This window comes from Camelus ferus, chromosome 5 (genome assembly GCF_009834535.1).
Source record: "Camelus ferus isolate YT-003-E chromosome 5, BCGSAC_Cfer_1.0, whole genome shotgun sequence".
NCBI lineage: Eukaryota > Metazoa > Chordata > Mammalia > Artiodactyla > Camelidae > Camelus > Camelus ferus.
The window spans coordinates 27493053-27520674 of NC_045700.1; the positions used below are offsets into that span (position 1 = coordinate 27493053).

A 27622-nucleotide genomic window follows, 5' to 3' on the forward strand; every position below is an offset into this window, starting at 1 on the left:
CTAATCTTGAAACTGTCTGTCTTTAAGCCACAAAAATAGCAATTTCTTTATGAAAGTTTAATTCTGTTTTCTAATAGAAGACAAAAATTGCTGTCACGTTTGACTGTGTTTTTCCTTTTCAGGGAATGGCAATGCTCTGTGAAACAATAGAAGAATGTTGGGATCATGATGCAGAAGCCAGGTTATCAGCTGGATGTGTAGGTGAAAGAATTACTCAGATGCAAAGACTAACAAGTATCATTACCACAGAGGACATTGTAACAGTGGTCACGATGGTGACGAATGTTGACTTTCCTCCCAAAGAATCTAGTCTATGATGGTTGCACCATGCGTACACACTGAGAAACAGGACTCTGAACTGGAGCTGCTAAGCTAATGAAACTGCTTGCAGTTTATTTTGTGTGAAATGCGTAGGATGTCTCCAGGACGTGTCGGAAGGAAGACTCTCCTTTCAAAACGTGGCTCTGGGAGGCTTACGGCATTGCCTGAGGCAGAGACATGAAGGACGTGAGACTAAGAGAAAAGCTGTAGACTCTAAAAAGAAACTTTTAAAAAAGTGTACATGAAGAATGTGGCCCTCTCCAAATCAAGGATCTTTTGGACCTGGCTAATCAAGTGTTTGAAAACTGACATCAGATTTCATAATGTCTGTCAGAAGACACTAATTCCTTAAATGAACTACTGCTATTTTTTTTTAAATCAAAAACTTTTCATTTCAGATTTTAAAAAGGGTAACTTGTTTTTATTGCATTTGCTGTTGTGTTTCTATAAATGACTATTGTAATGCCAATATGACACAGCTTGTGAATGTTTAGTGTGCTGCTGTTCTGTGTACATAAACAAAGTCATCAAAGTGGGGTACAGTAAAGAGGCTTCCAAGCATTACTTTAACCTCCCTCAACAAGGTATACCTCAGTTCCATGGTTGCTAAATTATAAAATTGAAAAACACTAACAAAATTTGAATAATAAATTGACCCATGTTTTGTAACAAGGTATTACAAATTCACTGTGTTATTTAAGAAAAAAGGGTAAGCTATGCTTAGTGCCAACAGGAAGTGGCCATTTTTCATAAAGCAGTGTTTTAGCTGTTCTTGTGCTAGCTTGTAATAATTTAAGGGAAAAAAAGTGCTGTTTTTTGAAATGAAAAAACAAAAACAAACAAAAATGGTGTCACTTCCCCTTCTCTCCTGTGTTTTACAGGTTCATCTTATATCCGGTTCCCAAAATACTGCATACTTTACCTGCATATTTTTTAGGTGTGCCGTGTTTGGGAACTATTAGAAAATTTAAAGCATGATTTAAATTTTTTTTAAGTGAGCTGTGACACTGGAAAGCTCTTCATTTTTATTCTTTTAAAATATTTTTTTCCTATTTATATATGTAAAGTTGTAGTGTATTTCTTTTCACCAGTGTGTGGGACATTCTTTATCACTGTTTTAGGATCACCTCAGGAAGTGTCATTACCCAGAACTCCTCACTCTGCTTTGAGACTTGTAACTTTATCACTATATTTCCTCTTGGTGCCATCTTGTCAGAGTAATATTTGATGTCTGTGATATGTCAAGAATTATCCTAGGGTAGAGATTTAAAACTTTAAGCACAGATATCAGATGTTAACTGCTTTAAAACAAATCAGGGATAACAAGTTCAACTTATAACTTAAAATATGCAACGACATTTAGAGGTAACCAGTGTTGACGCAGGTAACACAGCTTAGCCTCCTCCCGCACGTCGCTTTCACAACCAACTCTGACACTAATTTAGGGTCGTTCATGCCTTATCCTTGGTAAGAAAATGGAACTGATGGTAGGTAGGTGCCAAAGTGCTTTTCAAAATAATGCTACATTAGAGTATAATTGGATTCTTCCTCAAATTTATACAGGCCAAAGTAAAACATTAATTCCCTGAATTTCTAGATTACTGACCGGCAAATAGCCAGTATTATGCTATTGTACTTTTGTCAGGTCATTTTAAAATCCATACATTAATTTTATAAAATAACTTTTTACATGTCACTATCAGGAGCTCACTGTGAATGTGTTATCTTCAAATGGCTATTTAACCACACAGTACACTACATTTTACATATAATATGCACTTAATCTCTGGGAATAATTAATTATTATTTATAAATAATACATAGGTCAACAGACTCTAAGCAGGGAGGGAAAGAAGAGTAATAGCACTGCTGTCTGTGTGCCACACACCATACAGAACTTTGTGCTCTTGGTCACATCATGTACCCAAGGTTTTGTTGTCTTCCTAAGAATTCCCATTTCAATGTAGAGCTCACCTTTATTTCAGAAAGTACTTAGCGTCTCAGTTTCTTGATGTAGTTTTGCTTCCACTTTGAAACTAATCAAGAAGGGAAAATACGAGAATGTTCATACAAGAAAACTGTTAATCTCCTGAAGACTAATTTCTACCTGTCCTGAACATTTAATCCCATTTTTAAAAGTGAAACAAATCAAAAGAAAAACAAGGAACATTATGATGAGTGGCTTATGCGAACACTTAGAGATAAATTTTATAAGACCAGTTATTCACAAAGTAAAGTTTTCTCTTCCTGTTAGAAAAAATTTTTAGAAATCCTGGGTATTGTACTTAACTCTAGCTAACCAATTTTAAAACTTGTATCCTTTTGAGAAATATATTGATAGAAAAATACTTTTTATAAGCAGTAAAATAAGAATGTTCCAGTGACTACCTGTCCTGATACCTAGTCTTGTTAAAACTTTCTTTTGCAGGGCATTTTCATGTTTGGTTTACAGTCAGCATAGAGTGGGCAAGTTAACAAAAAGTTTAAGCTTAGGGAGATTGAAAAAAGAAAGATCAAGAAAAGAAAAATGACTTCTTTGTTTTGGGGTAAACTGAGACCCCAATAATTTTTTCCTCATGTGTATGGTGCTCCTTATGATTCGTCTTGTATTTTGCCTTTATGACACCCATCAGAACTGCTGCTCTAACTTACACTCTTTACCTTGCCCAGATCTCCGTGTAAGGAATGCTTTATGATCAACTGCCATAGGACTGATGGATTAACCAGTGTTTTGGCTTTATTCAAAGTCTATGCCCTGCACAGCTCTTGTATGTATTTTAGATGCTAGGAAGTTTTTAGCATGTGATGTGTGATTCTTGTTTGAATGTTTATTACAGGTACCTTGTGAATTCCAGAACAGAGACTGTGCCTCACAATTTTTGGCCCCATGAACTTGCACTATCTTTCATGGTGATGTTTTGAAAGTACAATCAGGAAAAAAAAAAAAGTTTGGAACTTAAAAATGAATCATATATCATGAAATTAAAAAGAATCTCTTTTTCCCCTTTACTCACTCCTGTGTAACAGCTACATTTAAGTAAAATGCAGGTGATTGACAGGGGGAAAAAAAAACCCTGGTCAGATGATAGTTTAGTGGAATAAACTAATTACTGTTTAAAAAAAAGCTTCACCACAGATATTTTCCAGTTTCTCTTTTTTACCTTTTTAAAATATTACTTTTTAGGAACATTTGGTATAATGTGCATAAAATTACTGATTTATGGGCAAAATGATACAAGTAGCATCTTAATTGAACATCATTTACCTCAGATACTCAACCAGCAGTACATTTTTTATGCAGTCTCAACCCATATCCTATTTGTTACCTCTCAAAATATTGGTAAGCAATTATTTTAGCTTTACTCTGTATTTCTTGTCTGTTTTGGGCACAGGTTGTTGTACTACTGTCAAATTGTACTTGCTATTTTTTTCTGCAAGTATTTAACAAAAAGCTAAAAAAAAAAAAAAAAAAAAAGCCCCATAAAACCCCACCTCGGGTAAGTGATTGTTAAATATTGTACAAATAAAATGTATGCTATCCCCATTCCATTCCCAAGTTAAATAAAAAAATAAATACGGTATGATTTGCATATGCAGTTTTTCTTTAGCTATACGTTCTTAATGAGCTTTATAATTTACAGTGAGGCTTACACCTCGAGATCTGCAAGAATGGGGATAGTGGTGAAAGGGAGGTTTGTCAGTTGTGGCATTTCCCTCCTGTTTTGTAAGCAGATTGTATTCCCACTATAAAGCACATATGTTGGTCCTGCCAATTTTACCAAGAGAAGCTAAATGGCATTAGTTACTTTGTCTTTTCATTTGGAGATTTAAAACAGTGGCTTAGGAAATAGACATCAAAGATAGAAACTATACTTTCCAACAATGTAACTAGTTTACCAGTTGAAGGGAAGAATTCTGGTACATTAACTTAGGGTCCTCAGTAAGAGTGATCATCAAAGAAGCTAGCTTTCATTTACATTTTTAATGTTGCAAAATCTTTTATCTCATGGCTTTCAAGAAAATGAGGGTGCAAGAGCCCCACCTTGTCACGTTGAGTGTCACAGTTCACACCAATGGATTCTCAGTTTTTTTAGGGTAAAGGTGAAGGAAGGGGCATCACAGAAAGACGGAAATCGTTTCCACAGTGTTCTGCAAAACAGATTCTTCAGGAAGTTAATAATATATAATCAACATACATAGCACTGTGATGTGGTAAGTCTGAACCAACAGGTCTTAATTCCTCAGAGTCATTCACATGCATGTCCGCAAAACTGGAGAGTTTTCCTTAATTGGTAGGGCAGCTGGAGGGCCTGCTGAGTGAGAACCACTGCTGCCGCTAACGCTCCTCCTCCCTGCTTTTTGGTCTTTTGGTTGTGCTATTAACAGCCTACATTCCTCCTCTAGGAAATGAAAGTATCTTTAAACCATATTTGTTTACATTATTCCCCAAAGTTTTTTTACGAGGGACTTTTCAGATTTGGGTTTTATTTTATTGATGATGGTTTAAGCAATTTAAGAGATGAAGTTACTTTAAAATTTTTAAGGTATATTTCAGCTTCTTCGTATTTTTTTAGGGAATATGGAAAGGAGAACATCAACATTCCTCCTCAAAAAATGTTTTTGGAGTGTAGGTAGATGCTTCATTCGTTTGACTTTGCTAATCTAAGTTTTCTAGTTTGCTTTACAACTCTCACTGATTTGCTGGGTCTTCTGTAGCTCTTATGGAGTCACCAAAGCATATGAGAGCGTTCAACCTTTCAGTGGCATCTTAAGCACATAAAAATTTGCAATCTTCAAGCAAGTTATTTAGGGGCTTTTATGGTCACCTTTAGAGCAGAGGGTACTTTCCTAAAATAGTTTAGAAATTTTCTTAAAGGGACAATTTTAGCTCAAGTGCAAAATCCTTGCTTCTAGTAACAGTGATGCTACATGATGAATACTTTGGCAAAATATTCCGTAAAAACCTGAAGACTATTGCATAGAACCAGATGCAAGCCTTAGCTTTCATGACACACAGCTGAAAAGTAAACGACTGATCTGAAGACTGAGAGGCAGGGAAAGGATGCCTCTGTATGCAACAAAATAGGTTGCAACTACTGAAGAGCTACTTTCATGCACAGAAATCTTATATTCCATTCTAAATACAGAATTTCTTAAAAACCAAGTAAATCATTTCTTAGAGTATACTTTCTAAAATGCATGGTAAGAAAACCATTACTGAGCCTGAGATCTCAAAACCAGGGGCTTTGGTGTCACTGAAAACATGAGTTGAATTCCAGAGTCTGTCAATCCTCTGGACACGGCCACTACTGTGTTACTTTTCTCATCTATAAGTAACAGTGACTATCTCACGGCCTTTGACAGTTAAAAGGATTACAAGCTGTACAAGGATAGGGACTGTCTTTTGTAAACCTTCTATGAAAATAAGAGACAAATATTCTTGAATGAATGAAGTCACTAACAGTTAATGAATGCTTATTAAATTTCACTTTAAACATAAAGCAGTTCCTGAATTTATAAGGTGATGCTGTGGCATTTCCACACTCCTCTCAGGACTTTACTTTTGGATGCACTGTCATACACGCCCCATTATTTGTGGCAGTAGTTCCCCAGGAACTTCCTAATGTGCCTGTTAAAAAGACAAGTGTTGGTCCCTTTGGCCTAGAATAGGTCCAAGAATCTGCATTTTTAAAAAATCCTGCAAGAGATTTTTTTATGGTATGAGTACCATATTTTTTAAGAAGTCTGGAAGAAAATGTTCAAACTTTTGGCTTATTTCTTCCGTTTGTACTATCTTCTGCCCAAACTGGTCAGTCTCCTGAACTAGAAGTCCTGCGTCTGCAATAGAATCCAAAATTTCCATGGGAACAGAAAAAAATGCAGCACCTCCCAATGGACCAAAAGATTACTCATTACACCTCAACTCTTACCATTGTTTCTTTACTGTTTTGTTTAAGGTTTGTAAAAACATCTAGCTGCTGGGGCTGCTGGGTTAAAACGAACTCTTCAAATGTAACACATAAATACTTCACAAGTGTTAAATAAGCATATGGTTCAATCCCTAAAATAGTCACATTTATTTTTTTGAACAGCTACTTACAACATAATCTAAATCACTAGAATTGTTAAGTCATGTAACTGCTTATGATTCAGAAGCAAGGCACAACTATGACACTGCATGTGCAACAGTCTCCCATAAATACAAAAATACATGTTTATAAGAAAATGTAATAACATATCTTGTTAAAGGAAATAGCTTTTAGTTCTTTAGAACAGTATGCCCGAAACTCCGTAACTGAAGCTGGGGTTATATTCATAACCAGCTGAGTGAGGACGTTGCCCACTGCCTGACATCTGTAGGACAGTTAGGGTATTTCTGCAAAGCATTCATAATTTGAGTGTTATCCAAAAGTAGCTTCATCAGTTGGTACTCCCTCTGCGCATTTACTGATGTTCTTTCCATAGGCCTTATTAATTCTAATTGTTGTAAGTGTTCAAAAGCCTGAAAGATGAGAGAACAGTTGAGGTTGAATAGGGGAAGCACAGTAAACAACGTTAATCCAGAAAACAGGGTCTGGTCAGCAGTGGGACACGTGCCAGGAAACAAAGCAACCGAGATGAGCAATGTTCAAAAACAACTCTCGTTAACCCCACAAAACCTTCTACCCGACGTGAGGCAGTGTCAATGTAGTTCTCTCTCCCTGCATCACTGAATGTAAACAGGGCAAACAGTTCAGTCTGCACAATATGGTTCTTGTTCCTAACCTATTCTATATCATACCTTCTCCTAGTCCTTAAGTTACCTGAAGGTTTCCAGTTCTCTACAAAAACGTAACATCTGATAAGACCTGTACTTTTTGACTAATTATGTAGGTTACTCAACTTTGCATTTACATTTTGTTTCTACTTTTGTAAGACTTTACTGTGTAAAAGTTAAATACAGCTGCAAAAAGAGGGAAGGCAGGAAAGAACCCTTGGAGCACATCTGTTCAGCTGATCCACACTATAAATAAACGGTTCGGCAGAGTGGTACCAGTATGGAGGAGAGGACAGGCTCCTGTTTCCCTGAAGTCTGACAGAGACCGCCACCACCTGTCAAAAAGTCCCTTTCTTCCATCTTCCCCACCTTAATAGGACTCTACTGTCTGCTTCCTCTTACCTTTGATATTCATGTATCATGTCTTTCTAACCGTGATTGTTGTTTTATTTTATCAGGGTATGAAAAAAACCCATAAATCATGACCTACTAACCATTAAATATTGATATACTGAAACAGATTATTGAGCTTTCTATTCTTAAGCCTCACTGTGAAAAACATTATTGGAATATATTCTTTATGTACCATAAAAATTCTTCTGATAAAAGCAAAATAGCTCAGATACCAATTATTTCTGAGAAAGTACTGGAGACTGCAAGAACTGGGGCTGAATAAAACTGAGAAGATTTAAAATATTTCTAGGTAACAAATTTTTTTAAAATTTAAAACATAGAAATGAGCAGCTGCAAATTATTCATGAAAATTTAAGTGTTCAGCTAACCCTTTCCATTCATACAACTTCCACATACTTTGACTATCAGACAGATGTGGACATCAGGAAGGGAGAGAATACCAACCTCCAGGATGCTAAATACTCTTCCTATTGTTTTGAAGAAATGGCAATGTCCTGATCTCACATTTTTTGTTTGCTGTAAGTAATAAAATTTGGACTCTTAGGGTTTATAAAGGATGATGAAGAACTAATGCATCCACTGCTTTAAAAAAAAAAATGTCCAAAAGGTAACCACTAAACCACACAGGACTACTGAGGATTTGAAATGTGGGGCTTGATTTTTAATTTTATTTAAGTTTCATTATGTTTAATTACAAACATGATATTAGAAAATTTTAAATATGTCTGAAACAGTTTCAGAATGTAAATTTACTTCTTCAGCTAAAATTTTTCAGGAATCTAAAGAGCAATTATTTCCAATGAATAATCACTGGATTAAGATGTGCTTTAAGTGTAAACACACAGAATTTCAAAGACTTAACACAAAAGAAAATAAGAACACTTCATTAATAATTGTCTATACTGACTACAGATAGAAAGATTTTTGTATATTAAAATTTACTGTTCAAGTGAATTTCACTTTTTTTCCCCACTTTTTTGTTGCTACTAGAAAACCTAAAATTATATTATGTGGCTCACATTATACTTCTGGTGGACAATGGTTTGCTAAAATAAAGTTCATCAAATTTTAAAACTCATGCCTCACCCAACTCCTAACAAAACTTTCTCTGTATACTCTCACCAGCCAGTGAGATTTTGTCCTTTATTTTCTTAATGACTCACTGTGTCTCTTTTTACTGCTGAAATTATAATGCCAACTTGGGGTGGAAAAGGATAGGGTTGTATCTGTGTATTAGACTGTAATAAGTTCCTTTTCAGGCTGCAAGTGCTAGGAAGAGACATTAGAGGGCGGTATACCCCCACAAACTATAAAACAACTGGCTGCATTGTTCAGAATTATTCAAATATTTCATTTTTAGATTGTTTTGAAAAAAGCCCTATGATAATACCTAATGTTTCAAAATTAATGAAAGTACAACTATTATATATACAATCACATTATATGTAAAAATATACCTATCTACAAAAAAGTAACAACGAACTTAAAATCTTACCTTCATGACAACAGGTTTCTCAAAATTATAAACGGAATGGGCCTTCCTTTGAACAAATTTCTGAAACTCTGGACAGAAAGCAATGACATTAGTACCTTTAAATAAGCAGTGAGGTAGAGTCAGAAAGGACTATCAAAGTCTCATCTTACCATTATAAACCATTTGAAAATTAAAGGGCTCCTCTTCATAGATGTCATTTAAATGTTTCATTGCTATGATAAGACAGATTTCTAAGACTGACAGACCTGTAATAAAAGGGAAACAAGCTATGAGGTATAGTTTACTTGCTGATACCTAAGGTTGAAATAACTGTCTTCCAAACAGAAGGACAAAGCGAAAGACCATGGTTTTGAGGGGTGGGAAGTGATCAAGACACCACCCCAGGTTTGCATGTGTTTCGGTCACTAGTATCTATTAAATCTTAAAGCAAGTTACTCAACCTCCCTGAGCTTTACATCTGTAAAATAAGGATCTTTCTAAACTTCCAGAGATGTTATAAGGATTATAGACAATATTATCAAGAACTTTCCACAAGCCCACAGTAAACATAAACCAAAGCTGCAATTATTAAGTTACTTTAAATCACAAATCACAAAGGGCCCTGGATTATTCACAATTCCTAATCCCCTGGAAATTGTATCTAAATTTTTCTCCTGGAGAGAAGGCTCATTAGATTCTCAAAAGGGACAGTGAATGCAAATTGCTAAAAGCCAGTGCTGTTCCGTAGCACTTGGTGCAATGAGAATGCCGGCAAGAGTCTTAGCTGGATTTCCAATGTGCAAGGGAGGCAGTGTCAAGTTTCTTTCACTTTAAATGAGAATAATAGTATTTTTTAAAGGGCTCAGTTAAAGAATGTATGGCTATAAAAGTATTCTGTATATAAAACACTATGCCCAATGTTACTTATAATTTTGAAAAGCATTCTATTATATAAACTCAAAGTTATTAAAAAAAAAAAAAGCTACTAATCAAGCAGGTTTCTCACCATGTACAATGTTTGCTTTAGAGTCCATGCTACACAGCTGGTTTGCCTCCATCAGATGTGCTGCAGTCACAAAGGGGTATGACGGTGTTACGCGATTTAAAGCAAGCATCTAGGGAAATGCAGATCAGAAAAACAAATACTTATTTACTTGGCCATTTTGGAGGTATCACTGAACAAAACTTCTTAATTTAGAATTATGGGAGAGTAAATATTAATGCTTTGGAAAGCTATTCTCTCATATTTTACCCTATTAAAATACAGTATTTCAATCCCTATGCCTTATAAATGTAAAGCATAAAAAAGTTCTTGCTGCTTTCACTACTCCTTCCCACTTACATATCTTGTTTACAATTCAAGAGAAAAACATTTAAAAAGGAGCACAGCAAGGAGAAGAGACCAAAAATAATATTATTCAAAGCCCCAGATCAAACCAAACCAAACCAAACCAATCTGTGACTTGTAAAAACTTTCTTACCACCCAGTTAACCAACCCAGGTTACTGTTGAGTGATAGACAGAAGCCAGCTACTTTATGTTAAATTGTATAAAAAAGAAAAAAAGAAAAACAAAACTATACCCAGAAACAACTGTCCTTGAAAGCAGAGTTCACTTTTTATGGAGAAAGCTGTCTTTCCAACAGCTAACAAAACTCCTAGATTTGAAGATTTGTAACTTTCATATCATCTAAATTTTATTTTTTAATTTATTTTACTGAAATAGAACTGACTCAACATTTAAATTTAGTCCTATCAATAGGGTTAGCAGATCTGGCAGATAAAAATGCACGACATCTGATTAAATTTCAATTCCAGGTAAACAATAGTTTCTTAGCGAAAGCATCTAGTAATATTTGGGAGATATTTATACTAGAAACTCCCCCTTTTAACCAGGGCCCAGGGTCCTTAACTGAACAGAAGGGTTTGGCAATCCTTGTTCTTCATTTCCTTACTGGGAGGAACCCAGGGACCCAGTAGCCCCTTCCTTTTATCTCTTCTTTTTCCTTTATTATAAAATATTCTGACATATAAAAAGGCAAGAGAATAATATAGTGAGTATCTGTGATCGCTTCCTCAGCTTACGAAATATAAACTTAGAGCTGAAGCCCCTGGCTCTTGCCCTGGGTGACTCTCTACTCTTCTCCATGCAGAGAAAAAATCATGCATGTCTAATTCTTCTGCTACATATCTTTGTATTCCTAGACAATATAGAGTAATTCTCAAGTTTTAGATAAATACTATATTGTATTCATGCAACTGTTTCTTCACTGAATTCATGTCAAGATGTCGATCCTAGTTTACTCATTTTTTTTGTTAGATTCCTTTGATCTACTCACAATTATTATTTCCTTACTGATGGGCATCTGTAATTTCCTTTTTTTGCAATTGTAAACAACGCTGCATTAAACAATCTTGTAACGCCTTCTTGTGCATCCAAGTCTTTCGAGATACCTAAATTTGCCAAATTGCTCTCCAAAGTACCTATGTATATTTACACTACTAGTAGGCAGCAGTAAATTTAATAGTCACAGATACCATCCCATCAGGCATAAACTTCTGACACCTACCAGACTGGCAGAACAAAAAAGTTTAATTGTAAAGTGTAAATTGTACCATTTCCCTAATTACTGGAAAGGTTAAACATCTTTGCAAATTATAAGTCATGTGGGATTCTATATTGGTAGACTGCTTGCTCATATTCTTAGTTTTTTCTTTATAGATTACTGTAGAAGCTCTTTATATATTATGGATAGTGCTGATGATTACATGGATTGCATTTTTCCTCTCCTAATCAAGTCTTCACTTCTTCTATGGTATCTTCTGGTGTCCAGACATTTAAAAATTCAGTGTCATTAACTTTAACCATCTTTTCTGTTATGGCTTGTGATTTGTGTAACTTCTCTAAGAAATCTTTCTCTAGCTCAAGAATACAAACATAATCTCATATTTTTCTTCTACTTTTTTTCAAGTTTTGGTTTTGTATACACATTTAGGTTTATCTACCTGAAATTTACTTTTGGCTATGCAAATGAGGCTTTTTTTCTATGTGTAGAACTCCTGATTTTTTTGTTGTTGTTGTTGAAAAATTATCCAAACTATATTTAATCTGTTAAGTCTTTTTTTCTTTATAATTTCCACTAATTCCAAAACTTCTCTTAAATAAGAAAAACAAAAATTAAGCCATTACCTTGAATTAAAAATGTAATAGGAAACTGGCAAAACAAAGGTTTTTCATATTGACAATTCTGAGGCAGATACTTTCCCAAAATAATGAGAGGTGTATGTATATGTACATACATGTGTCTATATGTGTTTGTCTATCCTCCGTATACCATAAGTTTAGCAAATAAAGTCCAATTTTGGCATAAATAACTAAAATCTCTACTCTAAAAATTCTTAGTCCCAGAATTCCTTTATGATAAAGACAGCTGTTGTTGAAAATGGCAGTATGCTTTTGATAAATGGGATAACTGTCCACCCTCACCATTCTTCCCCCCCCCTTTACTGTCCTTATTTGACATAATGCAAGAAGTTCTAGCCATTGCAAAAAGATAAGAAAAAGAAATAAAAGATATACAGATTAGAAAGAAAAAAACCTCTCTATTTGCAGATGATGATTGTCTACATAGAAAATCTCAAGGTATCTATTAAAAAAAACTCCTAAAATAAATGAATTCAGTAACGTTGCAGAATACAACATTGACACAAAAATCAATCACATTTCTATATACTAACAATGAGCTTGCTGAAACCAAAATTAAAAACAAAATATCATTTACAATTGCTCCAAGGAAATTAAACATTTAAGTACACACTGTAAACGTGTACAGGATCTGTGTGTGAGAATTATAAGATGATGATGAAAGAAGTCAAAGAAGAACTAAATAAAAGAAGTGATATACCATATTCAGGGACTGGAAGACCGAATGTAGTAAATATGTTAATTCTCCAAAAATTTATCTAGAGGTGTAACCAATTCCCATCAGAACATAATTAACTAGTTAAAGAAAATAAGTGATAAAAATAAAACTAATACAAACCAATAGCATGTGCAATGACCGCAGGTTTTTGTTAACATTGAAATGCTTCTGCAGTATTTCTCTCACACTTCTATCTTCTGAGAGACTCTTTTAAGAGGAAAAAAAAAAAAATCAAAACCGAATTAAAGAAAAATGCAGTGTAAAACCTAAATATAATCTTGTGCCTCACTGGTTGGTGTACCTCATTAAGTCTATGTGGTGTTTATTCATTATTAAATAGGTGCTGGTCTCATTTGTGGAACACAAATATCAAAATCAAATTTCCACTCTACTTTTTTTCTTATCCCTTTATGTTAATTCCAAAGACACAAAGATAAAACATAATCCTTGCTACCACAAAATTTCTAGTCTAAAAAGGGAAACTATAGAGTCCTACTAGTGGCATGATCAAAATGCAGCACAAAATCCAACAGAGAATAAGAGTTACCATACTCAGGAAAACAAGGTGAAGTATTACAAAGAATGCTTAAATTGTATGAATCAATAGGCTACAAAGAAGAAAGAGCATTTCAGTTATAGGAAACAATGAGCAATGCAGATTATGACATCCTAACAGATGAATATATGATGATAAAACTATTGATGAAAGAAATTTACTCTGCAAAAATTCAATTATTTTTTAAAACAGTATTTGCTCTACTTATATATGCTTCAAAGGGTTAATCTTCTCAACTCTGCCTTTCTGCTTATTTCTGTACTTTTTTAGAGGTCTGAATCCCACTCACCTTTCTTCTGAAAGCTATCACCTTCTTGTTTATATAATTTATTAATCTGCTTTTAAAAAGTCAACAAGATTTACATGTGAGCCTTAAAAAAACTTATTACATTTTTAATTTTTCCTTGATTCAAACACTATAAACTACTTGACAAGACTATTATCAATAACCACTTATTGGATGCCTATTATATTTAATTATGATAGTCACTGAAGACGTTAGATATTGGGTTTTGTAAAATGACTAAATTTCTTACTGCTCTGGACTGAAAGCTCCTTTTTGGTTGGCTCAGGAAATGATGTAAGGATAGTAAGACAGAGATAACTGACTAACAACACCCCTTATAAGAACATGGGGCAAATTCCCAAAAATAAAGCAGATTTCCCTTGTTATTCAGGGAATTTGATATAGTTCCTCTTCAATGATGAGCATATGAGTAGCAGCTACAGAAACAAGTTCTTAATGTGCTCACACTGCAGTTTGCTTGGCTGGTGCCCTCTTCATAGCTAGGTTCTAAGGAGAATGTTATAGGATTACACTAGTACCTCAGGACTCATGCTGCTCCAGGGATAAGTCAGTGGCAGCAGTAGATGTACTAAATCTCCTAGCCTGTTCCTGCTAAATTTTCTCACTTCTGTTAACTAAACAGGCTGAGGCTAAGGCTAAGACAGTAGGTAAATCTTTCTTGAACTTAGCTGGTACTTTGAGGGCATTTCCTTTGAGGAGAATCAGCAATGGTCCTTTTAAATGTTCTTTTATACAAAGATTTTTCTTATACTGCCATGCCAAGGTGCTGTTTACTCTGCTTACTTACATATTTTGACTCATTTGTGGGTAGGGCTAAAACATTCAAGTTAGGCAGGATGTGCAGGTTACGGCCTATCCTGAAGATATTTCTTGGGTGAGATTCTATTAGCAACCTGCTACTATATCATTGCTTTTGGTTTATGTTAATCAGAAAAACTTGCTGGATAGTCAGCACTGAGTGAGAGGATAGCTCCCTCAATGCACCCTCTCTTTCCTGGGCAGGGCCTCTGGCCATGGTGCTGACATATTTTTTCAATGCTCATTTATTAGCATTTCAAAGGGAGGTGGCAAATGATAATTAAGATAAGGCAAAAAAATATCAGAACTAAGAGACACAAGCTCCAGTGGTACTAGTTCTATCTTATGAAAGAACAGCAAGACTGTCAAAAAAGATGACAGGATAGTGCTCACATTCATCCTTACCATCTGCCCCTAAAATCAGTGATGTAACATCAGCAAAAAAAGACCAAAAGCCTAAGAGTTAGCCACTTTACTACCACATGCTTACCATTTTCTGAGCCATACAAAGTCATGCTTCACCAGTAACCCTCACCATCTACTTCCTTTATATACTCACTCTAAGATGCTCAGAATACAACATAGCTGGGAAGGACAGAAAGAAGGATGACAGCACAGTATAACCTGGGCTTATGTAGTCATCTTAGGAAAAGAAGGCAAGCAGGGGTGAAAATAATAAAAGCTCTGGGAAAGCATAGACACTTAAATACTATGAAAAACTACATTTGATTGGTAAAGCAATTTAAAAAAAAAAAACCACACTGTTGTAACAAGACAATCAGTTCAGGAGTTGTAGGTGAAAGTCCGTGAGACACTCAAAAGTGGATTCAGATGGCAAAGATCCAGAGCTCTGATCCACTCCAGACCTATGTAAGGGAAGAGACAATGTGAGAGCACCAACTATAAAAAGTGTTCTTAAAGCAAGGACTCTTATAATTAGATATATTATCAAGAAAAAACTTATATATAAGTTACCCAATTAGAAAAAGTAAAAAAGGTAAAACAGTATTTAAGGTTTGTATCCTTATGTACACACAAATTAAGCATGTATCTAAGGTCTGAAATGCTATGAACGAAATAATTACTTTGTAGTAAAAGCAGCGAGGATGGGCATGGACATAAGGGAAAATTCTACCTTTGACCATGTATTCTTACGCACTGATTTAATTTTGTTCAATAAACTTCTAATATAGAAAATGTGTCAAAATTAATAGTGCTTACATGAGCAGACTATATTTTAAAATCAAAATAAGAGTGTTTCAGTTATGCAAGATGAGTGAGTTCTGGAGATGTTAACGTATAGCAATGTAACTATAGTTAACAATACAGCACTGTATACTTGAAATTTGCTTAGAGAATAGAACCTAAGTTTATCTTACCACACACACATGAAAGAAAGGAAGAAAGAGGAGGCGAGTGGAGGATGGGAGAGGAAGGAAGAAAAGAAGGAGGCAAGAAGGAAGGAAAGAAATCTATGTGAGGAAGGAAAAGAAGGAGGCAGGAAGGAAGGAAAGAAATCTAAGAAATAGCTTGACTGTGGTATTTCACAATCTATATCAAAGTATCAAGCTGTACATCTTAAATATAAGCAACTTCTAATTTGTCAATTATACCTCAATAAAGGCAGGAAAAAACAAGAATCAGTTAAGAGCAATAAATAAAAATTCTCACTTTTAATATGGTATTAATATTTAAGGTTTTGTAGTAAAAAGAATATAATCTATCATTACTACTTTAACATAAAACAATCTTTTTTGAGTGCCAGTGAATACAGACTGTTTAACTCTAAGCAGAGATCTACTCATCCTCACTCATTAGTATTTAACATTACAGACCAGTTTTTCCCAATTCTTTCAAAACCAAGGACTCTTTATATTATTTTCCACTTTCACAGGACCCACATTTTTGAAAGACTTTAACGTGTGAGATTTATTCAGTAACACCGGTTTTTAATTGTCATTAAACACATATTTACACCCATACATTCTCTCCCTTCTCTCTGCCAACTAAAACTTGTCAGTATAAGATAAATGGATGCTAGTAAGCTCAGTTGATATAATAATGGCCTGTAAAATTTAGGCTCTTCAGCTTAAGCATAAGTAAATTTACAGAGTCCATAAGGTTCAGTAAATGTTTAAAAAAACATGCGTATGTGCATTTCTAACTTAAGACCCTCAGGGCTCCAAGGACTCAAAGATGGGATTTGTCAATGTAGCTAATATAACCAAAGGTGTCACAGTATGAATTTTCTCTTAATAGACTCAATGAGAAAAGAGCTTGTTTATGAGAATTGGAAAAAAAAAATCCACACTGGATAGGTATGAACATTACTAAGCTAATATATTGCTAAACTTATAAAATAAAGGAAATAAATTTTTAATGATTAAAGTTCATTACCAAAATAATATAAAATATAAACCACATATAAATAAAATAGATCTCATTAAAGTTCTTTTGAAAAAAAATTAGAAGCTGTGACATAAACTGTTTTTTAAAAGAAAATACACATACAAAAAAGTATAATTTGTATTCATGCAGTTTTATGCCACAGTAACATTAGAAATTTTATATTAATTTACAAATTTTAAAAATATGCAAGTTTTAACTGCTTTCAAATAGCATAGCAAGACACAAAAATTACTTCAACATTATTGTCTTTGTCCCAAACTACCTGAACATTCTCATTCCACTTCTCAGCGAAAATCTTGTCTGGAAATACTGCAGGAAGAGATAATTGTTCTTTAAATATTTTAAGATACTGTGGAAAACCAAATGAATTCATTAAGTGTATCTGCCGGTGAGAAAATCGTGACTTCACTCTTTTTTCTAAGAGTTCCAAAATATCCTTAAAAACAAACAAAAATCTCAGTAAGATGCATGTTAGACCATACCAATGTTAGAGATGTAACTATCTGAACTATCACTTACAATTAGCAATGCTTATCCTATAATGCACAATAAGCATTAAAAATTACACAAGCCTCTAAAAATTCAAATTATTCCCTGATCTACTTGGGGTTACAAGGCAGTAGGTAAGAGATTATGGCATGGAAATAAAACAAGCTTCTAAAAATATTTTTAATGCAAGCTAGTTTAAACAGTCGCCTTCTAAGCATTTATAGGCCTGGTGACGTCATGCCTTTTTCTAACCATGTTCTTCTCAGGTAATCTTTAACACCGCAAGACCAACAATAATTTTTTTTAAATGATAAGTATATTGAATAGTTATATGCCACAGTAATATGAAGAGTTTCAATAAGGTATTTTGTATATTCTATGAAGAATTCAGGTAAAAAACTAAGATAATAAAATGTAGTTAGATGTCTTAACTAACATGAAAATTTAAACATCTTCGCTTTTTTACGTAACAGAGCCTCAAGAAAAAGCATGTAATGGAGAAAAGTTCAGTTTCACTAAACTATACAAATTTAAGCTAAAGCCATGCTAGACTTAAGGAAAAAAACTACAGAAGAGGAAGCTGGTGGGAACACAGCATGATGTTGGTAAATTATTGTCTTCTGGCTTTTTTATAGTAACATTTATAAAACTACTTGTATTCATGTTATTCTTCCTTAAAAAGTTAGAAATCAACATTAGTGTCAATTTTCTATAATAAAAAAAGTTAAGGAAAAGAACAGAAAACCTGTGGTGAGGCCCAGAAATATGAATTTTCCAATCTACCCAGATGATTTTCATAGTAACTAGGTTAAGAAGCCAATGATACAGAGGAAAGAATTAAAGTAATCAAGTAGGGATCATGATTAGTTTGGGAAGGAAGACAGGAAAGATTAATTGCTTGGGGTTAGAGGGAGAGGGTGAATGAAAAACCTGAAATAGGTTTTTCTTTCTATAGGCTAAAGAAAGATATAGTGCCAGCATAAAAGAATTAAAAGTAATGTTCAAAGACAGAAAATATTATACATTTATTTTCTACTAGGGAGCCGTTCCGGATCACCCAGACAGGTAGGTGTTTGAAAGGTAGTGGATGCAACATTCTGCAAGCAATAATTAAGAGCCTGAACTTGGGAATAGGAAGAGATGGAAGTAAAAAAATTTTAGAGGTTAACAGTAACTGATACTTGAGTGGTGCATAGTAATGACAGAAATTGGTAATGTAGGACAGAAGGAATAGTTTAAAAAAAATTATTGCCACAGGGAAGAGGTTATTTGCTGGCAAAAATCACTGCTTCATCTATCTTTTTGCTCTTTCCCTATAAACATGGAGATACAGATATACTTAGACTTGAAGAACTGCACAGTTGGAGAATTATACATACAGAATAAAAAAAAAAGCCTCTGATAATACAGCTAAGGAGATACTAACCCTTTCTTTGGTCCCTCAATGGGTCAGTAACATTTGCCACTGCCACTTCCACCAGAGGAAGAGTTTTTAGCAAGAAAGAATGTGCTTCCTTAACCCCTGTGATAGATTGCTACCTTTTGAAAAAAAGAATTAAGATACGTGGAGAACCAGCCAGATTTTTCTGAGAGAGGCTTATTATGAAAGCATACATCATAAGCTCTAGAGTACTGGGGAAGGAAGACAGAGAAAGCCACTCCTAAGAGAAATAATACTGAAAGGACTGTCGGAAGATAAACTTAATGAAGAGTTTGACATTTCTAAAAAAAGAGAAAGAGCTGTAGAAAGAGAGGAAGTAAAAGGGCCTGAAATAAGCCTGCAAAAAAGGAGGGAAAAGAAGGATGAAAGCTATGGATGCATGGCAGCCAAAGTATAAGAAGACAGGTGACTCTAAATACAAGTTTTACCTAATTCAATAAGAAAGTTCATATGAGGATAAGAGAAGAAGGTAAACAAAAAAGACCTATGTAAGCTGTCTAAAAGTACAAATAGTTCAACGTCTATGGAGTCTTCACAAAGTATTGTCACAGTAACATTAAAACTATGGTTAAAATCCTTCTGAAATCTCCCAAGGAGCAAAGAAGCCACTATCTACTATGACAGCTTGACAGAAAAAAATCCCTTGCATTTCCAAAGAATGTGTATTTACAAAGTTGGTATAGTATCATTTTGAGCTGATTCCAAGCATTTTCAAAATATGGAAAGAATCTTAAATGTACAAAGTAGAAATTATTAGCAATTTTTATAAAATGGTGGTGAGATTTTAAAACTTTCTCTTTATTCGCTAATGTATAAACTATATTTTTTAGCATCATCTGACTTCACATTCTTTATTCAGTAATTCCATTGGAGGGAGAGAGGCATTAGTTTATGAGCACCTGTGATAAATGTTTTGTTTTCCTCAACTGAGTTGAAAAGTTGGGATAAATGTATGAGGCACTGATGAACATGTTTGAAAAATGACCTACATAAGTGACTAAGTCAGTAATTAAGCTTTAATTTTCTAAATATTATTATAATTAATTTTTTTAAATAGAAAGACTTACCAATCTACATGTAAGACCAATAACTGCTACTGGAGTCTGTGCAGATTGAGAAATGTCAAAAAGATTATAGAGGAGTGTTTGGTTCTTATGATGAGCAAAAAGATCAAATTCATCTAATATGAAGATCACTGGGCAACTACTAGTCCGGTCACCTAAGAAAATATAAGGTTTTTATATCAATAACCAGTTATATCAACCTTTCTTAAGTTCCCAAGCTATTTACCACATTTCATTTTTTAAAACTCAATTCAGCAAACATATATTGATAACCTGCTTTGGGTAGGGCACTTACCAATGCATGTACATTTATTCAATAAAAAACATTATTCATAGGACAATAGCCCTTATCAAGTAGCTTATAGTCTAATTACTAGAGTCTAGCAGTTTACTGACGAAAAGTTAAAAATATCATTTAAACAGAGACTAAGTTTTTAAAATTATGTAAACGTAATTATTTCGTCATCAGAAAATTGACAAGGATCTTTTAATAAATACACAGACCAAAACATTTTGGGATTAAATATAAGGAACACAAAACTACTATTTCCGAAGAGACTGACTTAGTTAGTAGAAATGCAAAGTAAATCTTTACACAGAAATAATTTTTATAGACAATGATTACACTATGAAGTCCAACCGAAGCCACTTTAACTCCTTCTAACGACAATTTTAGTATGTGAAAAGCAGAGAAAAGTGTGGATTCATTTTTCTCATCATAACAGTGGAAACTACTTTAGCAGAGGAATCACTATTACCTTAAAGTCTAAGACTTTACATTTGCATAAACAAGTGGAAAAAGATCTGATAATGGGACACTTACTCCAATAGATAACAAAACACAAGCACTAACCTAAATGTCATAAAAACCACAGGGTCAACTCGAAAGTCTAAAAACAGATCTACATAATATAAAAATACAGTTTTAGATAAAACACAGCATTACATATCAATGTGAAAAGTGTTTTATTCAAGATTAGATCTCTATACCTTACCAAAATAAATTCCTGCCAAATTATGAATTACAAATATATGCATTAGATGAAAACATAACTGAATGTCTTCAAAATATGGAGAGAGAAAATTTTGACTATGTAAAGTTTACAAATTCTGTTGAGCAGAAAAGTCCAAGCCAAATTTAGGAAAAGAAAAAAACAAAACAAATGCAAGAATTCCCGGAAGTATGAGATAAAACCACTGAAAAAAGGCAAAGAACCAACAGGAAATATACAAACCAGGACATACCAATGACCAATTAAAACATAAAATGAACATCATCAGTACCCAAACCATGTAAATTAAAGTAAGATATAATTTTTTCTATCAAATAGGCAAACATGAAAATAATTGTTTTTGAGGTTGTGGGAAAAAAAAAACTTCTAAACATGCTTAGAAAATAGACTTTCTTGGGTAGTTTGGTAATATTTATTCTTTTAAATTTGGAAGCTTTCAATACAGAATTCTACTCATTGAAATTTACCTCAGGAAATACCTGGTTAATTATTTAAGCATTTCTTTCTAATTATACAAAATTTGAAATAAAAGTCAACAACTGATGATTAATAAGTTATAATTTGTTACATTTACAATTTTAAATTATAGTTAATATATCTTTAAAGTGGAATATATGAGAACCATACAACTGATATACATCAGTATTTCCTGATGTGAAAAGATGCTTACAACATACTGTTGTTAGTAAGTGAAAAGACATATATTATACAACAATATAGAAAGGATTTTATTTTATAAAAAATTATGCCTATCTATACCAATGATATACTGCAGGTAAATAAAGTTATGAAACCAAATGTTAACTGGAATAATCGTTATTATCAGGGATTGCAGTGATCAATACTTCATTCTATTTTATATTTACTTTATTGTGGTTTTTTATAAAAGCATGTATTATAATAAAGGGAAAAATAAAGCTAGACAAATATCTTTTGACACTGTTAAATACAGTAATATTTACCTTTTTTTAAAGCTTCCAGAAGAAATGAAAGGTTTTCAGCAAAGCTTCCCTGAATAACAACAAAAGATACCATGACTAGAAGTTTAGTGAAATAAAGAATTAGAGAGCCCTCTTATAATTCAACATTGTAACACTGTATTTTCTTTCTGGTAAATGAGTCATTAGCTAGATTCTGAGCTGAATATCTCTATGTTTACAATCTAAAACTTAAATACAAAAGCAGAGATAGCACAGCACTAAAAATGGCATTATTATGTCATGTTCAAAATTTTATATTTTCTAGATAAAGTCCATAAAACTGTTAACTTTATTTAAAGGTAGTTTTAAAAACTGTTATATTCTAAGTACAGTCAGACAACAAGAAATCTTGCACTTTGTATCTTCAAACACATCAGTCTCTTGCAAGTGTAAAATTTGTCCAAAAGGAAAAGGTAGAAGAAACTTGCCTCAAATATTAGATAATATAACAATGTTTCTCTATTCAAGAGCATCCTATACAATTTGTACATATCATATCAAATTTGGCTATGTTTACTTGGAACACAGCCAAAACATTTTTGGATACAACTTAAATATTCTGGATGGAAATTAACAGAGTAGCAGATGAATTATCCAGATGTTCCAGCTTGTGCATAAAGGCCCTGTTAAAGTACTTTTTCACTAAAGTCAATTTTTACTTCATTGAGATTTTTTAAAGAAACAGCCAACTTTAAATTTGAGGAGATGTAAAGGAGAAAAGAAACCCATTTGTTTGTTTCCCAGTCAAGAGAACTGATATAAAATAGGTTTTAAAGAGCTTCTACATATTTTGTGATGATTAAATGCTGTCAAGTCAATACTGTTTCCAAAGTAGGCAGAGTAAGAGGTATTTACCATAACATAAAGGTATTATCAGAAACAATCTGTTGGGAAATCAGTGGTCAAATTACTCAAAGGTTGCTTGTCTTCTGGCATTTTTTTAAAGACTATTTTATTATACCTGACATTAAGTGTATGTATATACTCAGATAAATTCATATACACATATTATAAGAATTTACTTATATATATAACTTACACACAAAAATATGTATACATATAAAAATATATATACATATGCACACATATATATAAAAGAACATACAAGTTTGCTATATTCAAGCAGAAAGGCTCTGGGTAAGGGACTTACATTCTCAACGTCCAGCCTTTGTCATTGTATGATTTTTAGGCATGCTAATTGTGTTCTCTGAGCCTCAGGTGCCTAATCTATATAATGTAGAATTTAAACTAATAATCTGTACATGTGAGGATTATGATAACACCAGTGATGGTTAAGATGATAACCAAATGTGCCATGTATTATTTCATATGAATCCAATATGAACAGCTCTATTTGGGAAAGTCAGAAACACGAATCTACATCAATGGGAAACCAAAAGCCAAACTGAGTCTACATAATAGTAACTCTCCTTTGCCAGCTGGGTCACTACCTTCAAAATTACATTCTGAAAAGGAGGTAGAACAACAGATATATGTAGAAGGAAAATTTTAAACTTGTACTTCAAAGACCTGCAGAAAATGAAGGGTGACAAATAACTGGCTCAACTTTTTATAGATAATTTTTAAAGAATAAAATTACTAAATGTTAGGAGGCTTATACAGCTATGGTAGTATTACTGCAGCAGAAGAGTACACAGCTTACAGATTAAAGTGGCACCACTGCATCACCAGTGATCAGAAGATGAACTTGGAATGTACACAACTCACTTTAATTGCATTAAGCAGTATGAGGATGAATCATCTCATCATGAAAATTACAGCAGCTGCAAATTAAGTTAATCATGTTTTCCTTGAGCCTTATAAATCAAGTGATAGGTAAAAAGTTTAATATAAGTTCCAAAACATTTCGAATCAGTTTAAGTTACTGATGTTTACTGCTCTGAGATTCCAAACTACAATAATGAAGTGTGGGTTACCTCCTGAAAACATTTAATAGTAAGAGATAACTTACATTTATACAGTATATTACCATCCAACTTTTTAAAAAAACATAAAAACATCTTTAGAATGAATCTGTGAAGAAGTATAAAAAGAAAATGCCCATTTAACAGAAGAGGAATCTGCAATTCAAGATATTCCCTAGCCGTGATCGCCAGCTAGTCAGTAGTTGTAGGGCAAGACTCAAACCCACCTTTTGTAGCTTCAAAGTCAGTGTGTTTTCCACTACTCTCATGCTATCCAAGTCTCATAAATCTCATCTAGAAATAAACTGCTACAGTATAATATTTGAAAAAAACATATTCATCTGTCTCAAGGATAGAGAATCAGAATATTTATCTTACAGATACAGAAACAAATTCAGATAATATCTACATAATCCTGGGTTTCTTAGCTATTTTATAGCAAGTATAGTCTACTTCCAAAATATCTAAACATAAAGATTGATGAATAAATGCGTCCTGGTACATTTACACATTCTTAGGACAAGAATCTTCATATTTCAATTTAGAACCCTTCCTAGTCTTACAAAAATATAAAATATCTATGTTCTACAAAGTTTACTTTGAAGCCTATTTAATTAAAAAAAATAAAAATCATACTTACAAAAACTTTATCTCCAACTACATTTTCCAGATTTAATTGCCTTGTGATTTCCTTTAGGGCAGTTTTATCATTGATCTGTAGCAGTCCTGAAGTAAAACCCATTTAAAAGTATTAAATTAAAATGAAATATGTATTTGATATAATGCAGATTATTTTCTAGTCAAATAAATTTTCTAATGCTTTTTAAAATTTAACTAGAAAGAAAAAAGTTAAAGCCTGTTAGTTCACAGTATTTCCTTTCAAAAACGCCACAGTGAAGACATTTAATAAAAACAGTCACCTTCCTTGGGGTTAGTGTTACTCAAAAGAGATAAGAAAATCAAGACAAAAAACAAGAGACTATATGCCTCCTTTATTATTGTTTTTAGTCTCTAAAAAACATTGTGTACAGTATGCTAAAGTTTTTAAATGTTAAACAAGGATCTAATTTTTAAAATACAATTATGAATGCAGATTTAAAATATACAAGTAAATTTAGTTTCATAATATAAAAAGCTGTCATGGCTTACATCACTTCCAGTGGCAAAGTGATGACATACTTACCATTTAGGTGAACTTGTAATACATTCTCATTCACTTCTTCTACTTCCATTAGTTCTTTCAATGCGTGGTTTATTAACTAAACAATATTTAAAAGTTTATGAAATATTTAATAATATGTAAAAGATAGTAAGCCCACATTCTTTTTCAAACCATGAGTATTAGGAACAGAATATAAACAGACTGCCATTTTAAAGAAACAAAAAAATCTGCAGATTCTTTACAGATAAAAGATTTAACTAGAACTTCTAATGTCTGACTCTTCTTAAGATGCCAGAGTCAGGACTGATGCCACACTCTCAATCAGCTGCCCACACTTCTAACAAAAATTTAGAAACAACCCTCAAGTTTTCAAAGAAATATTTCTCTACAAGTCACATAAAACAATGGCCACGTAAGAACTTCATGTCTCCATCACTTTATTAGATGTTTCCAGCATTTACTCTACTAAATTATTATCAAAATCAGTTCAAACCAGAACAATGCTAAATGACTGTGAAATGTCTACCCTCAACACATCAATTTCTATGAAATACTGTGAACCACTCTGTATGTTATGAAATGAAAGTCAAAAGACATATTAAAGGTTAATTTGAAAAGGAGATATTGCCTTTGTTAGTTGTTTATGTAAAGAAAGCCCTTATTTAAAAAACTTAGAGCTTACAATAAAAAAAACTGCTAATAATGTTTAAAATATAATAGTAATTATTACTAAAAATACACCAGAAAGTGTTACACTACCTTAAACTGTTCAATTATAAAGCTTCACATTTTTATAATTACAGGTTTTTACACCACATACATGCATTCTTTATATTTTTTGATTTGTGACAATGTATCACTCATATTGCAGTATCATAAAAATCTCTTCATATTAATATTGCATACATTTTCTCAAATTTGGAAATGAACAGAATTAAGAAAAACCAAAAAAGCTTTCTAAAAGAAAGAGTAATGGTGGATTATACCTTCTAATACTAAAACAGAAGGGTACTATCCCAAATTACACAGTCCAGGAAATAGGCTCTATTAAAAAATTAGTTAAGACGGCATCAAAATTTAATGAGGACAAAAAGGATTATTCAACAAAGGCACTGAGACAACTCGCAAGCTATTTTGAAAAACAAAATACAATTTGTATTTGTGATAGTCTACCTCTGTCACTGCAACATCTCTGCACAATATTAAGAAGCAAATACCCTCATTTCGACTTACTAGGTTTCACAATAGGGTATCAAACGTACTAGCTATTCCTGGTATATGTGTGTAGTTTTTAAAGCATATGGAATTCTACCTCAGATCATAGGTAGTCTAGGTCCTCTTAACAAAAGACAATTTCAAAATATCAACTGTCAAACTATGAGTAAAAGCCCAGGTGAGGCAACATTTTTTACAGAAAACCATCATAAGGTAAGGTGGTATTTCCCTGCCTTTGGATCAAGTCAGACCCTATCACAAGAGTTAGTCCCCAGATGATACAAACTTGGGTCTCTCAAAAATATAAGCTTCCCTATATTTTCTTAGTAATATGCTATGTTCTTGCCCCCACTCTTGAGATTTTACTTATAAAATATCTGTATTTCCCTGGCTCTGATTTTATGTTTAACATCATTTTGTTTGATGAACTGTTGAAAACCACTTCAACAAACCACACTATAAAAGAAAACTTTTTGTTTGCATATAACACAACTGTTTATGAAGAAAATCCCAACAACTTGACAAATTCCTAGAACTGGTAACCAATTATAAGCAAGGTTTCAGACATAAGTTAACACACAGAGTTCACTTGCTTTCCTATATACCAGCAACAAATACTTAAGAGCATAAAATTAAAAATATAATGCCATTCACATTAGCACCAAAAAATGTGAATACTTCGGTATAAATCTAACAAAATATGTATAAAATCTATGAGGAAAACCATGAAACTGAGAGACCTAAATAAATGGAGAGATATTCCATGTTCATGAATATGAAGATTCAATACAGTTAAGAAACCAATTCTTCCCAATGTGATCTACAGATAAAACACAAAATTCCACAACTGAACAAAAAATTGTGGATACTGATAAATCGACTCTAAAGTCAATATGCAAAGGTGAAGTGTCCAGATTAGCCACAACAATACTGAAGAAGCACAAAGTCAGAAGACTGACACTACCTGACTTCAATTCTTACTATAAAGCTAAAGTAATCAAGATAGCGTGGTGTTGGTGAAAGAACAGATATATAGATCAAAGGAACAGAACAGAGTCCAGAAATAGACCCACACAAATAGTCAACTTATCTTTGACAAAGAACCAAAGGTAATTCATCGAAGAAAAGAGTTTTTTTCAACAAATGGTGCTAAAACAACTGGACATTCATATGCAAAAAAAAAAAAAGAACCTAGACAAAGACCTTATACCTTTCAAAAAATATCTCAAAATGAATCATAAACCTAAATGCAAAATGCAAAGAACTATAAAACTTTTACAAGATAATAGGAGAAAAATCTATTTGACCTTGGGTTTGGTGATGAAGTTTTAGTTGTAACGCCAAAATCATGATCCATGAAATAGTTGGTAAGTTG

The 27622-nt window shown here is 33.2% G+C and overlaps 2 protein-coding genes across 3 annotated transcripts in view; one reads left to right on the forward strand and one right to left on the reverse strand.

Moving 5' to 3' along the window:
- The window catches only part of ACVR2A (activin A receptor type 2A), an 84034-nt gene extending 80236 nt beyond the window's left edge, over positions 1–3798 (forward strand). Inside the window, exon 11 of the mRNA XM_006187596.2 lies at positions 123–3798. Coding sequence (XP_006187658.1) covers positions 123–317 — 195 coding nt within the window. The 3' untranslated portion in view covers positions 318–3798. The remainder of the gene's footprint in view (positions 1–122) is intronic.
- Positions 3799–4284: 486 nt separating this feature from the next.
- The window catches only part of ORC4 (origin recognition complex subunit 4), a 63886-nt gene continuing 40548 nt past the window's right edge, over positions 4285–27622 (reverse strand). For both annotated transcript variants that reach the window (XM_006187598.3, XM_032479412.1), the window contains 10 exons: positions 25054–25129; positions 24511–24596; positions 21928–21976; positions 19956–20107; positions 17221–17394; positions 13009–13095; positions 9973–10081; positions 9137–9232; positions 8988–9055; positions 4285–6823 (listed from right to left, as the gene is read on the reverse strand). In XM_006187598.3, the coding sequence (XP_006187660.1) occupies positions 6635–6823; positions 8988–9055; positions 9137–9232; positions 9973–10081; positions 13009–13095; positions 17221–17394; positions 19956–20107; positions 21928–21976; positions 24511–24596; positions 25054–25129 (1086 nt within the window). In that variant the 3' untranslated portion in view covers positions 4285–6634. The remainder of the gene's footprint in view (positions 6824–8987; positions 9056–9136; positions 9233–9972; positions 10082–13008; positions 13096–17220; positions 17395–19955; positions 20108–21927; positions 21977–24510; positions 24597–25053; positions 25130–27622) is intronic.